Source organism: Tauraco erythrolophus, chromosome 20 (genome assembly GCF_009769465.1).
Source record: "Tauraco erythrolophus isolate bTauEry1 chromosome 20, bTauEry1.pri, whole genome shotgun sequence".
In the NCBI taxonomy this organism is placed as follows: domain Eukaryota; kingdom Metazoa; phylum Chordata; class Aves; order Musophagiformes; family Musophagidae; genus Tauraco; species Tauraco erythrolophus.
Window position 1 is genome coordinate 9,760,448 of NC_141484.1, and position 12,908 is coordinate 9,773,355.

General features: G+C 40.7%; 2 protein-coding genes across 2 annotated transcripts in view; both read left to right on the forward strand.

Annotated features, from left to right (window-relative positions):
• Positions 1-9,007, forward strand: part of FOXK2 (forkhead box K2) — a 47,885-nt gene extending 38,878 nt beyond the window's left edge. The window contains exons 5-9 of the mRNA XM_086624014.1: positions 805-998; positions 1,779-1,954; positions 2,989-3,285; positions 3,524-3,733; positions 6,835-9,007. Coding sequence (XP_086480140.1) covers positions 805-998; positions 1,779-1,954; positions 2,989-3,285; positions 3,524-3,733; positions 6,835-7,031 — 1,074 coding nt within the window. The 3' untranslated portion in view covers positions 7,032-9,007. The remainder of the gene's footprint in view (positions 1-804; positions 999-1,778; positions 1,955-2,988; positions 3,286-3,523; positions 3,734-6,834) is intronic.
• LOC147527366 (uncharacterized) overlaps positions 1-12,908 on the forward strand; it is a 162,685-nt gene that overhangs the window by 60,003 nt on the left and 89,774 nt on the right. The gene's annotated exons all lie outside the window — the stretch shown is intronic.

Sequence of the window (12,908 nt, forward strand, 5' to 3'; positions counted from 1 at the left end):
GTCTTTTAAAAAAATAAAATAAAAAAATATGTGTAAAACCAAGCATAGATAGAGCCACTTCAGAGGGTATAAGCAGTTCTCTACATCTCTCTCATCGAAGAGTTGTGTATGTTACAGCAAAGTGAGGATAAAGTCATGTGCAAACTGGAGTGCAGTAAGGAAGATCTTGCTGAAGAGCTGTTTTAGGACCTACTGCCATTTGTTGTTTTTCTAGACACACTAAATCCTTGGCTCCTTTGTTGAGACAGGCTGGACTGTGCGTGAACTCCCAACAATCTCGCTGCATTTGGAACTTGTGTAGTTTAACCTTTTCTTTCTGCGTTGTGGAACCATAACAGGATTATCACACAAGATCAGAATCTGTATATGCTGTATTTTACTGGCCCTCCTAGGATGAACTGACGTTTTCTTCAACACCTGGGGAAGGGTGGTGTATGAAGACTGATAATTTTTCTTTTTCTTTCTCTTTTTTCTTTCCTTTTTTTTTTTTTAAACAGCATTATGCTGAAGTATTTGTAGTGTTCTAACAGTTTGTTGCAATCACCATGTTTCTCATTAGAGAATTAAATGGGATTCCTGTTATTGCTGCGTTAGCATACTGTTTATTTAATTGTTGGGAAAGATTTGAAAAATGCAAGAGTCATTTCAAGTTTGTGGCACCGTCTTTGTAGAGTTCTGAGTTCTGTCGAGTTGAGGAATTAAAGAGCTGAACCCTGAGTCTCCTGTAGTATGAACTGCTGCAGTAGGCCACGTTCTGACTTGGAAAAGTTATATGAATTCTACATATTTTTTTATGTTCCATAGAATTCAATACGTCACAATCTCTCTCTGAATCGTTATTTCATCAAAGTACCACGTTCCCAGGAAGAACCAGGCAAAGGCTCATTCTGGAGGATAGACCCTGCCTCTGAAAGCAAATTAATAGAGCAGGCTTTTAGGAAAAGGCGGCCTAGGGGAGTACCTTGCTTTAGAACCCCTCTGGGACCACTCTCTTCTAGGTAAGGAAACACAGATGAACAAAAAGACTATGGCTGTTGTTTAATCTTCAAGCTGATGCAGACTTGATGGTTTTGGATACAGTCACAAGTTTAGTAATTTAATTTCATCCAGACTTGGTATTTGAGTTCTGTATTGTATTTACTAGGAGACTGCCCCATACACAAGGCTGGTTTTAATTGCTTATTTTTAGTGCTAAAGAACTGACTCAGTTTGCATAACTAACTATCAGATGGTTAATGTAAGCAAGCCTTGCTGTACCTTTGTTTTTTTTTTACAGAATTATAATTTTAATTTCTAACTGCCATCTATTGCCTCTTAAAACTGTTTGCAAAGAAAATTCTCCAATATCGGCTACCATTTTATTGAACTTGGAGATGACAATTATGTACTTAGTTTGATAATGTTCAAGCAGAATTCATGGTGGGGAAATATGTGGGTTTAAATTATTCCCTCTGTAAAATTATGGCCTTTCTGCTGGTGCAGATCTCTTCTTACTTGCCCTGTTTCACAGATTGCTTAGAGAGTCTCCCCGAGAAGGCATCCAGCCACCACTTCTCCATTAACTGTACCTGAAGTTTGCTTTTAAATTCTGGCCCTGTTTAAGAGAAGCTTTTTAAAAAGAGATCGTCAGAACTGCTTTTGATTTAACTGTACTTGCCAGGAGGCAGAGGTGCCCTCCTGTGGGCAGTGTGTGTTATGGTCTCTCTAGAGGAAGGTCACTGTTTTTAGCAGTTCAGAAGTTAAAACACGTCAGCTGCTGCTTTCATTTTTAAATACAGAAGTGCCCCAGCTTCTCCTAATCACTCTGGAGTGTTGTCTGCGCACTCCAGTGGAGTCCAGACCCCCGAGAGTCTGTCCAGGGAAGGATCTCCAGTCCCCATGGAACCTGAGCCTAGTGCTATCCAGCCAAAACTAGCAGTAATACAAGAAGCGCGATTTGCACAGAGTGCCCCAGGTGAGGAATCCTGACACAAGCGTTTGGGGGTTGGACGTGGGAGAGGGCTAATATGTAAATGTTACCAAGACTTCACACGTATACAAAACAAAACAGTCAATATTTAACCTCTTAACACTTAGAGCAAATCTTTGATGAACATGTAAGCCAGGTGAATTCTGTTCGTGTACGTACGGACTGTTAGCTGTGTGCTGTTCCAGCACCCTTGATCACTTCATTCCTAGGCAGAGATTGAGCTTCTGTCCTCTATAGGACTGTACAGTCTTGTAGCAGTTGTCACTTCCTTTCAAAACGTATTCTTTCTGGTTTAGAGAAAAAAAAAAAAAAACAAACAAAAACATACCGACAAAAAACTTTAGATTACATGGGTTACAGAAATAAGCAAATGTCTTGCACGCATCTGTGATCATGTCATCCTTTCAAAGGTGGGGATAAAAAGAATTGATAACGAGAGAAAGAATAAATTTGCATGATAAGAATTTTCCTATTTAAAACAAAAAAAGAGCATAAGGCGTGATGGGATGAGGATGTATTTGTTTAGTTACCTTGGCTCATATACTTTTGCCATCCATTTTCTTGGTGATATTCTGGTACTACAGAAGTGCCAGTGACCATTCTGTGGCAAAGGCAAACATGATCCTAAGCAGAGACCCCAGGCTTTCCCTGCTGCGTTTGTCAATGCAGACGTGCTCCCCACAACACCTGAAGCACACACATGTTCCTGTCTATGGATAGGAGTTTTACTAAATGAGTATTAAGTATGGCGTTGGTAGTATAGCTGCGTTTCAGGGGAGTGGGGGTGGCTTTTGCCCAAATGGTGTGGGGGTCTGACTTAGTTCATACAGCACTTACCTTGAGTACATGGAATAGCCATGTGTCATAATCTTCACGTCTGGTTATATCTTTTGGATCATTCAAGCATTAGTGAAGGTGGTCATTAATTCTCTGAGGCTTTAGTGTTAAGTTTAAAAGAGTGACTGGCTTAAAAGAAATAATGAAAATTGGCAGCCTAATTTTGATCTCTTTCTTGGTAGGATCACCTCTATCTAGCCAACCAGTTTTAATTACTGTACAACGGCAGCTACCACAAACTATTAAACCCGTCACCTACACTGTTGCAACTCCTGTGACAACATCGACATCCCAGCAGCCTGTCGTTCAGACAGTGCATGTTGTCCACCAGATACCAGCTGTGTCTGTCACAAACGTGACTGGATTAGCACCAGCAAACACTTACACTGTAGCTGGGCAGGCAGTAGTCACGCAAGCTGCGATGGTCACCCAGCCCAAGGTAGAACCTCAAGAGAATGGAGACCACAAGGAAGTAAAAGGTGAGAAACTGGGGGTTTAGTTGTTTTGACGGCTCTTTCTGCAGAAGGATTATTATTTGAAACTTGCTTCCAGATGAACGCTTGAGATGTTTGGCTAAAACTGAAGATTTTGCGCCACAGGTTCCCAGATATGTTGGAGCTTGTCATAAAACAGTATACTTTTTTGGTGAGGGTTGGTTGAGTGAAAACAAATGGTTCTTTAACACTTGTTTTTAATGATGTTTTATCTGTTTTTCAGTTAAAGTGGAGCCTATACCTGCTATTAGTCATGCCACAATAGGAGCTGCTAGTCGTATCATTCAGACATCTCAGACCACGCCGTTACAGACAGTTACTATAGTGCAACAGGCACCTCTAGGTCAACACCAGCTACCAATAAAAACTGTAACGCAGAACGGAACGCACATAGTACCCATCACCACTGCCATACAAGGACAGGGCAACGCTGGTACGTATTGTGTCAAGATGCTCTCTTGCTTTACGTGTGTTAAAACCTCAATGTGACCAGTGCTGAATTTTCAAATTCTGTTCTCATGTCTTCCGTAGTTATACTGAAAACTAAGTTCTACAAAAATTAGATTACTGCCTTGTAAGGAATTGTTCCTTCCCTGTTGGTAAGAGCCAGTGTCGCTTTTCATTGATGATTACCTGAACAGCTATTTATTCTCTTTGTGGTCATTATAGGGATGTGCTTAGTGGTGACAGCCTGTCCTCCCTCCTCATTAAACCCAGGAGATAAACAAGTTTTAAAAGAAGTTCCTGTAGAACAGTGCCATTAAAATGGTAACTGCTCCCCCGTTGATTTGTCAAGAACCAACCAACAGGAAAACAAGACAGAACTTGCTTGTGGGTTGGCTTTTTGAACTGTTACTTTTCATTTTGTTTTTATTGAACCTGCACTAAAAAATGACAAAAATCCTGTAAGATTTTGAGATTCTTCTGGTCTGAATACCACCTTTCCCCTCTCAGACTCAGCAGTCCAAGTGGGTAGTAGTACTTCTTCATAATTTTCATATCTTCACACTTGTTCACAGAACTTTCAGTTTTGGTTTGCTTTCCGGGTGCATAAAGGCTTGTTCTGACATTTTCACTTTGAGATGTTATCTGATACTGAAGTATTTTTTTTGTCATAAAATATGGTTATGGAAAGTTTTAGGCTATGTTACGTCAATTTATTACATGCATTTCTTCTCTGAAGTCTTTCTAGTGGAGCGAATTATGTGCTTAATTTCCTTTCTACTCTTCTTCCATCAGTGACATTTGTAGGTCAGTGTTGTGTCTGCTTTCACTTCATTTCCAGCTTAAGTAAAGTAAAAGAAATCACTGTCAGGCTTCATGTGCACTTTTTTTGTTGGAAGGGATGTATGAATTGAGCTGAGAGTCACATGAAGTATACTGAAAAGTTATTTTTAAAAGTAAGAAATAGTTCTTTTTTTACTGGACTCTTGACATTCACTCAACTGATATCAGCATGTTTTCCTTGGTAGGGAAGCCTGGTGGCTGCTAGATGTTTTTAAGGAACATGGTTGGATACAGTAGCAGAATTGTCTTGCTTCTCAGTGTCTCACTGTGTGTGGTAGGGGTGCACGTGCAGTGATGGGAGTTTTCACTCTGAGATTCCGGGGCTTAAATAGCTCACAAGATGTTCGTATTTTGAACAGCAAGTGAAGTGAATTCCAGGTCCTGGTCTCTCCTAAACGAGCAAGAAACCAGGTAATTCTCAGGCAGAGCATCTAAAGGGGGTACTAGGCCTACAGAAATACAGATTTGTGTGTGTGTACGTCTGCGTTCACATGCATACATCTACATATGTCTGTGTTCATATGAATACATCTGTATTTACACACACACACACAGATTGTCTTTGCAAAAAGATTTGTGCAATCTGAAAGCTCAGAAATCCAGAGCAGTTACCATTCTTTGGACATTTTCTATTTGTAGTAAGAAGGTGCCTTCAGTTTTTATTCTCAGCAAAACAGTTTAGCAGTGCTTTTTACTACCTGTCATGCTAACTGAAATCTGTGAAGTCAAAAATAAATTCAGGTCTCTTATTGCAGAATAAAATTACGGAACTAGATATTCTTTATTTTGACTTTTAGTGTAGATTTCAAACATCGTTGTTCTTTTGTGTATTTCATATTTCCGTGTATCAGCTGTGGCTGCAACCAGCAAGTCTCTTTCTACGAAACAGACACTGGAGTGAATAACACAGTAGTAGTCTTAATGCGTGTTTGAAGATGAGTGGTAAACTTCTTGTTTTTCCTTAAAGTAAGGCATTTTATTCAGAAGTAACAGTCCCTATGGCATCTGTTCAGAAATTGTACAAGGAATAGCTTTTGTAACAGAAGGTGAATGACTGTTTAGATATAAGAACAAATTATTTTACCGTTGCAGTGAAGCTTTTGCATCAGGTAAATATTTTCTGAAGTATTTGTTCTGCCAGTAAATATGAAGTACAAAAAGTTTGCTTATGTGCAGAGGCGATATTCCAGGTATTTTCTAGGATAGCTTACTCAGAACAAATATAACACATTTAGAAAAGAAGAATTCCTTACAGGCTTCGTGTTTAAGCTCCACCAACAGGGAATGCTGTAATAAAGTCAGCAGAGCGGTGGTGCTGATGAAAGAGAGCTTGTGTAAAAAAGCTGGTGTTTTGATAATGTTTAGAAAAGTTTTCATGAAATGCAGTGATGAAGTCCATGTGTAATTTTGCATTGTTTGCAAAGACAAGGAATAGTTGGTTTAATAAAGTCAGGGTCGGTACTGAGAAACAGACTGCTGACAAGTTGAGGGAAGGAGCCTTTGGGTGTCTTGGAAGGTTTGAAGGACTGTGCTTGCCCATTAATGGTGACTTCTACTGTCTCTTCCATGGAAGGAGAAAGATTAAAATCTTGTGAAGGATGTTTGCACTATATACATTTCTATTGATCTAATTCAGTTGTGCACTTGAATCTGATCAAATACATGATTTCATAATACCACTGCTTGTTAAAGCACTGCCTTTTCCTTGCGGTATGGGTAAAGGCCTCGTGGTCTGTCAAAGAGGAATTGCTGCTTGAGTCGTGTGCACGTCATGGCTGTGGGAATTGCGTAGCTTTTCTTAAATAATTTATGGCCACGGATGAATATGACTTGGTGATGCTCTCCTTCCAGGCCAAGTAAAGCATTCTGCAGTGATCTGCAGACATGCCAGATCCTACTGAAAGGGTTTTTTTAATTGACTTCCCAGTTCTGTCCCAAAATGCAGTGTAGATTGGCTTTCAGTCGTTTAATCGTTCTCTGTCTTCAGCTCCCCCTTGACAAAATGGAGATACTTCCCTGTTCTCCTGCCTTTGTCCTAATCTGCATGAATGTTGAGTGATTGGGGTAAATGTCTTTCGAGTTTGTGCAAAGATGAAACAATTGGACCTGAATCTCAACTGGGATCGCTAATACCCCACGTGGTACGAATAAAGGAATCCATCGTTTCAATGAAAATGCAAGTTTGCTTTCAGTATCAGCTGTTTTGACAAGGATTAGAGTGCTGAAGTTGTTGTTATCTTTTTCCAGCTGCTGCGAGTCCGCTGCATATGTTAGCAACCCATGCGTCTGCGTCGGCATCGCTTCCAACAAAGCGCCAGAACGGAGACCAGTCAGAACAGCAGGACCTCAAACGTATCAAAACAGAAGATGGAGAGAGCATAGTCATAGCTGTTAACATGGACACCCCGTCGGTGGCAGTGAGTGATAAAGGCAGCCAGAACTAGAAACTTAGGGGAGTTTTCTTTTTTTTTTTTTTTTTTTTAGAAAAAAAAATATAAACTCCATGGTGCCAAAAGGAGACACTTAAATATAACACCTAAAATGTTGGAACATGTTCTCACGCAGTGGGGAAAGGGGCCCTGTGATCAGACTTCAACTTTCAGCACTGAAAAAAACCCAACACAGGTGGCCTTAAAACTCGGTAATTTAAAGTCAAACTGCAAACCATCTTGTTCCAGAGGCTGTGACCCCCGCTCCTCCCCGCCCCCTGCCGAACTGCGTACACTGAGAAGTACAGTGTGGGGAGGGCTGCAGCTTTACAAAAATCCTGATCAGATGATTTGAAGGACTGAGGATCTCAGTGTAACGGCAGCATGATAAGCGCTTAGTGTGAACTGGTTTCAAACGATTGTATATTCCTCAAAGGGAACAGAGGCAAGGAGCCATTTCCTACATCTTGGCAGCTAGCCTTTCATAACGACCTACCCGATGCAGTTGTTGGTAGATATGCAGTATTTTGTTGTTCACATGTGGAATTAGAAATTTTTGAGGTGTATTTTCATTTCTTTGCAAAATAATGGGGTCTTTGACATTTCAAATCACTCCATTTCTACTCCGGAAACTTTGGAATCACACAATACTTTTCATGTGAAATTTTGTTTGGTAAAAAACTGAATGTAGGGTTTTTTTAACCAACGGAATGATTTACTTTTGTCTGTCCTGTTAAAGTTCAGATAAAGCTACTTTATTACATCTGCAAATTTTCATATTTTAGCAGTTGCCTGATAAATTTAATCAAATTTTATTACCATGTGTAGTGATCAAACGCTTCTTTGGGCTTGCATGTAACTGATTAGAAAATACGATGTAAATGAGCCGTTAACTGACGTAAAGAACTGCTATGAATTTGACCAGAGCTGCACTTACCTGTTTCTCTCTCTGCTACCTTTTGCTGTTTGTTACTTTGTGTTGACTTTGACTGTCCCTGGCATATTTTTCCAGTCTAAAGTAAAACAAGAGTCTCGCTTAATATTGTGTATGTTTAAGATAACAGACTGTTCTTCATTTAGAAAGATGAAATTCTTTATCACGAGTCCTTTTAAAAAGAGAGTAAAATTATCTTGTCAGAGGTATATTCGATATTTTTAAGCTTAAGCACCCATCAGTAGAAATTAATCTGATCAGTTTCTCTGTAACACTTTTGATGTCATACACTGACCTTTTGGGGTCTCCATTGGGAGTAGCTGTTGTGGTTTTCTAACAGTGGCTACCATATTATTATAATAATTTTTTTTTTTACGTGTGTGTTCTGCAGTTGAACATTTTAAAATGTATTGGTAATTTCTCACTTTAATTGTGGTAATAGATTCCACTTTACATTTCAAAATTAAATTTAAACGTAAGGCTGCTGTTCAGTCTTTAATTCACATAACGTCTTATTTCCTCATGCAGTAAGGTGAGTGAAAGCTAGATAGTTGGCTTAATTTGAATCGGATTTTTGTCATTTTCTGTAATAATGATGCATTATTTATATTTCCTTTCCCGCTATGAAAGGAAAAACTGTATTCTCATGATGGACTGAACAGTTTGGAGTGGTTTATTTAGGCAGCTTTTGGGAACTATTTACCTAAAGACCAAATATGAGAAATCTGTACAAGTTTTGTGTTCATCCACAAAATGGAACTGTTACAATGTCTCTGCAGATAATGCATATTAAAAAAACTATGAAAAAAAAAAAACTCTACACAAGCTGAATTTATAACAGGCATTTAAAAAAAAAGCATAACCTGAAAAGAAACATTTCTGTAAAATGGCAACATTTTCTTTAGAGGTTTTAAAAATAAAAAAAAGTAAAGTTTTAACATACTTTTTTTAAGAAAAAATATCCAGTACTAGTAATTTAATTTGGTGTTGAATGCATTGACTAGAATGTGGTTTATTTTCAGAAGTGAGAATCTGTTCACAACTAGGGCTAGGTGAATAATAGTGTATAAGATTTTTTAAATAAAATTAAATTTTATTCAGCAAATTAACTAAGTTGAAATTACTCAACAAGTGTGTTTGGAATATTTATGTATGTTTTGGGGTGATTAATCCAATTTATGTTGGCAGTGCCGCAGGAAAACGGGATCAGACTGAACAAGGCGAGGTGATCCTTACTGTCAGTTAATGGTAGGCAAAGCTGTACGTGATGTCCTCCTGAGTGGAGGGGGCGATGAGAGTATGGTCTGAGTCCTGATTCTGTAACGCGGTGGTGTTCGGCACTTCTTGGTGCACGTGGAATTTGGCACAAGAAGAACGCGCCTTCGTTCAGATGGATAAACCCTGGGAAAAAGCTGTGGGATGTGAGAAAACTGCTTATGGCCTTACCTAAAGGTAACACACGCTTATCTGTGCTGCTGGTGGTGCTGAAGAACATTCCTGTGGGATAATCTCAGTGCTTTTGACTAACGCAGGCCTCTCTGCCGTACGAGTCAGGCCGTGCTAAACCGAGTCGTTCAGTGGTTGGAACAGAACTGTTCCCTGGTTCGTCCCTGTGTGTGTGTGTGCGTGTGCCCCACTGTTGGCACAGTGCCGGTTAAATAGCAAAGGCTGACTGAGGCTCCTGTCACGCTGCTGCTTCCCAGGTGGTGCTCGTGACCTTTCCGAAATTGGTCTTGCGTGCCCATCACCCTGGCCTCCTACGGTCCGTATGATCTTTCCTTTGCAAACGGAACATTTCTTCAGGTGATTCATGTGCGTAGAGATTTGACCTCTCTCTAGGAATCGATGCAACTTTGCAGTTACCTTTTGTGTTCCGTGATGCGGTATTGTTTCCTTTTGTGCTCCTTCTAGGCTGCCTGGTCAGTGCTCTTTCTGTTGAGAGTCAGCTTTTGTGTAATCTTTACAATGACTTTGGAAAAGACTTGGAATTCTAACATATGGAGGACCTAGGCGTGCGTTTGTTTCTTAGTGACAGAAGCGTTCATCTCCACTGGCAGTGTGTGCTGTCCTCTTTGCAGGAAATCCCTCTCCCTGTCCCTATGCCAGCTGTGTTTCTGATCCAGCTGTGCCTGGCAGTGGCCCCACATCCCAGCAGGCTTGGGAAGGCAGCAGCATGGTCTCCTGGGCAGTGGGATGTTCTTGCCTTTGGACACAGCAGTTCTGCCTTCATGTGGGCCGTTGTAAGAGCGGCTGTAGATTATCGTATGATCCAGGAACGCGACACGCAGCCTCCAAATCAGAGAGGAGTCTCTGGATGGAGCGGCGTGAAAAACTCTTTTTGGTTGGTGTGGGTAGTCTCAGTTCTGGGCTGCTGCCTCCCCCTGCCCACGTGGCAGCACACTTACCGCAGCGGTAGCTGTCGTTGTGATGCCATTTTGAATGATGCTGATGGAGGCAGACACCTCTGCCGTGCTAATCCCAAAAGCTACAAAAGCACTTCTGCTTCATAACCCCCTTCGCAGTACAGGTTGCTGTACAGAGGCAAAACTGGACTTGCACGGTTGTTTCAGTACAGGTTCGTTTTAAATATTTGGATTTTGTAATTACTTAAATCCAAAAGTGGAACTTGAAGTTTCTGCAGTCTCTGTTCAGATTGCTATTTTGTAGCTTGATTTGATTTCTCCCAAAAGGTAAATTTTGAGTGGTTGGTAGCCCTTAATATGGGTTGAGTTGTGAGTTTATATAGTTGTGGTTTTTATATATATATATATGTGTGTGTGTGAGATACTTATCTAAATATATATTTATATATATATTTCTCATTTACACTAAATTGAGTGCTGCTTTCTGCTAACCTGACAGACTCCTTTCGAGACACGTCTTAACTGTATAGATTTAACGTTCTTACTAAGAATCCTGCCTTGTGCCTGACACCAAATTAATTGATAAAGGGAATGCCTGGACTTAGTTAAGTGCATGAGTTGCTTTTAACCATCAGGTTCTTGATCTTATTTGTGGACTGGCAGATGAAAACAAGCTTTAACTCCTGCTTTTGCTTCTGCTTGTTTTCTTCCCTAACTGATAATCAAGCCAGACTTTGAATTAAGACGCATTTTTTGTATCAGAGTCACATTCTTGTAGAAGTTGTGTCAGCGTTTGGGGCTGATTTCAGGTCTGTAGCGGGGGGGTTGTATTAGTTTAGTGATCTGATTCTAAGAAAACGTTGATTTAGCACAGACTGCCATACTAACAGATAAATCACTATTTTTTCAAATTAAGTTTAATGAGATGTGCACTTTCTGGAATAATTTTCATTAGTGGTGGTTTGGTTTCTGATCCTCTTTTTAAGCATTGGTTACATTCTTTTTGTTTCTCATCAGAGTTGGGGAAATGCTTTTGTTTAAAGTACTAGAAAAACTTACCAGATTGCTGGGTCTGCTTTCCGTGTGAATACTTCCAAGAGTTGGGGAGAAATCAAAGGAGGGCTATGAAGCTACTGTGAAGGGCTGGAATATTTGAAGCTGAAAGTGCATAACCTGTTCCTTTAACAAAAAGAATGAGGCATTGTGTGAAATTCCACAGGATCTCTTACAGACCAGACCAAACAGAGTCATTGGCTTGTTTAAACAAAAGAAACCTTTGGGGAAGAAGGAAAAAAAAAAAAAGCAGTAAAATGGGGCATTGCAATGGCTTAGTAAGGACGAGGTGGATTCACTAGTGTGACTCCCAAACAAGACCGTCGGGAGTGCACGTTGTTCTCCATCGTTTCGTTCTGCCAGTCCTTTCGCCCTGCAGGTGGGAGAACTAGTCTTGTGTCTGGCGTTCTCTAACTTCACTGATAATCTTGTGTTTTCTACTTCAATGTGAATATTTAAAGGTTCTGAAAGAAATACTCGTTTTCTGTGGCTGCTGCTGCGAGTGCCTGGAATTACCGCAGAATTTATTGCACTGGCTCATCTTTCAGTTTTCCTTTCGGTATTTTGAACAGTGACACAGGTGCTGTGGAAAGAGAGAGCAAAATAGAGGGAGTGAAGGCTTTTATTCTTTTTAAATACAAAAGAAATTTAAAATCTGTATAGCTGTTCCTGGTGGAAACCCATTGTTTTTCAGGAATAGTCATGTTTTAGACTTCCTGTGCGAATTCTGCCATCCCCACACAGGCTGGCGCAATCTGCACCACTGGGCTGTCTGCCCGCCGTCAGCGGGGCAGTCTCCTGAAGCCAAGTGTTCCTACCCAAGACAACTGTACTTACAGGAATTAGTGGTATTGGAGCTCTGGACTGTAATACTCATCTGAAGCTGACAACTTGGCATTTTAAAATCTGTTTAATCCTCTTTTTGTCACATAAAGTCGACTTCAGGCAGCTCGCCTTACCCCCTTTTGCTCTGCAGCCTCTCGTGGAGCAGGGCTGCATTCCAGTGGCGACTGATGGCTCATTCTGGACTGTTAAAACTTGCCTTCTGGTCAGTGCGTGCCCCTCTTGGGGGAAAGCCGTTCCTCAGCATCCTGCCCTGGGCGCCTGAGTCTTTGCACGAGGCCCAGAGCACAGGTGGGTATCACTGCAGGGTGCCAGGCTCGGCTCTGAGCTTCACAGTGCAACTGGGTGCTGCAGCCACGAGAGCAAATCAGCACGGGGGATAATACCTGGTCTATCTAATACTTAAAAGTACTGTTTCTTTTCCAAAAAAATGACTTAGCTGAAGTACTGTTTCATTTGATTGCAGAGGTAGGTTTATCCTGTATCTCACTTTACCAAAATTTGATTAAATGCACCTACATGATGCAGTACAGCAGAAGGGGGTGTGATGAAGTAACTGGCGGATAAAGCTGGAGTCGGCAGCAGTGGGGAAGACTCATTCTTCTACCTACTTTTCAATCCCTGTAAAACAGCCTGTATACTTCAAGGTAAGGATTTGTAAGTAGTAAAGAAGGAATTTGACATTAGGTATGTTTGGGT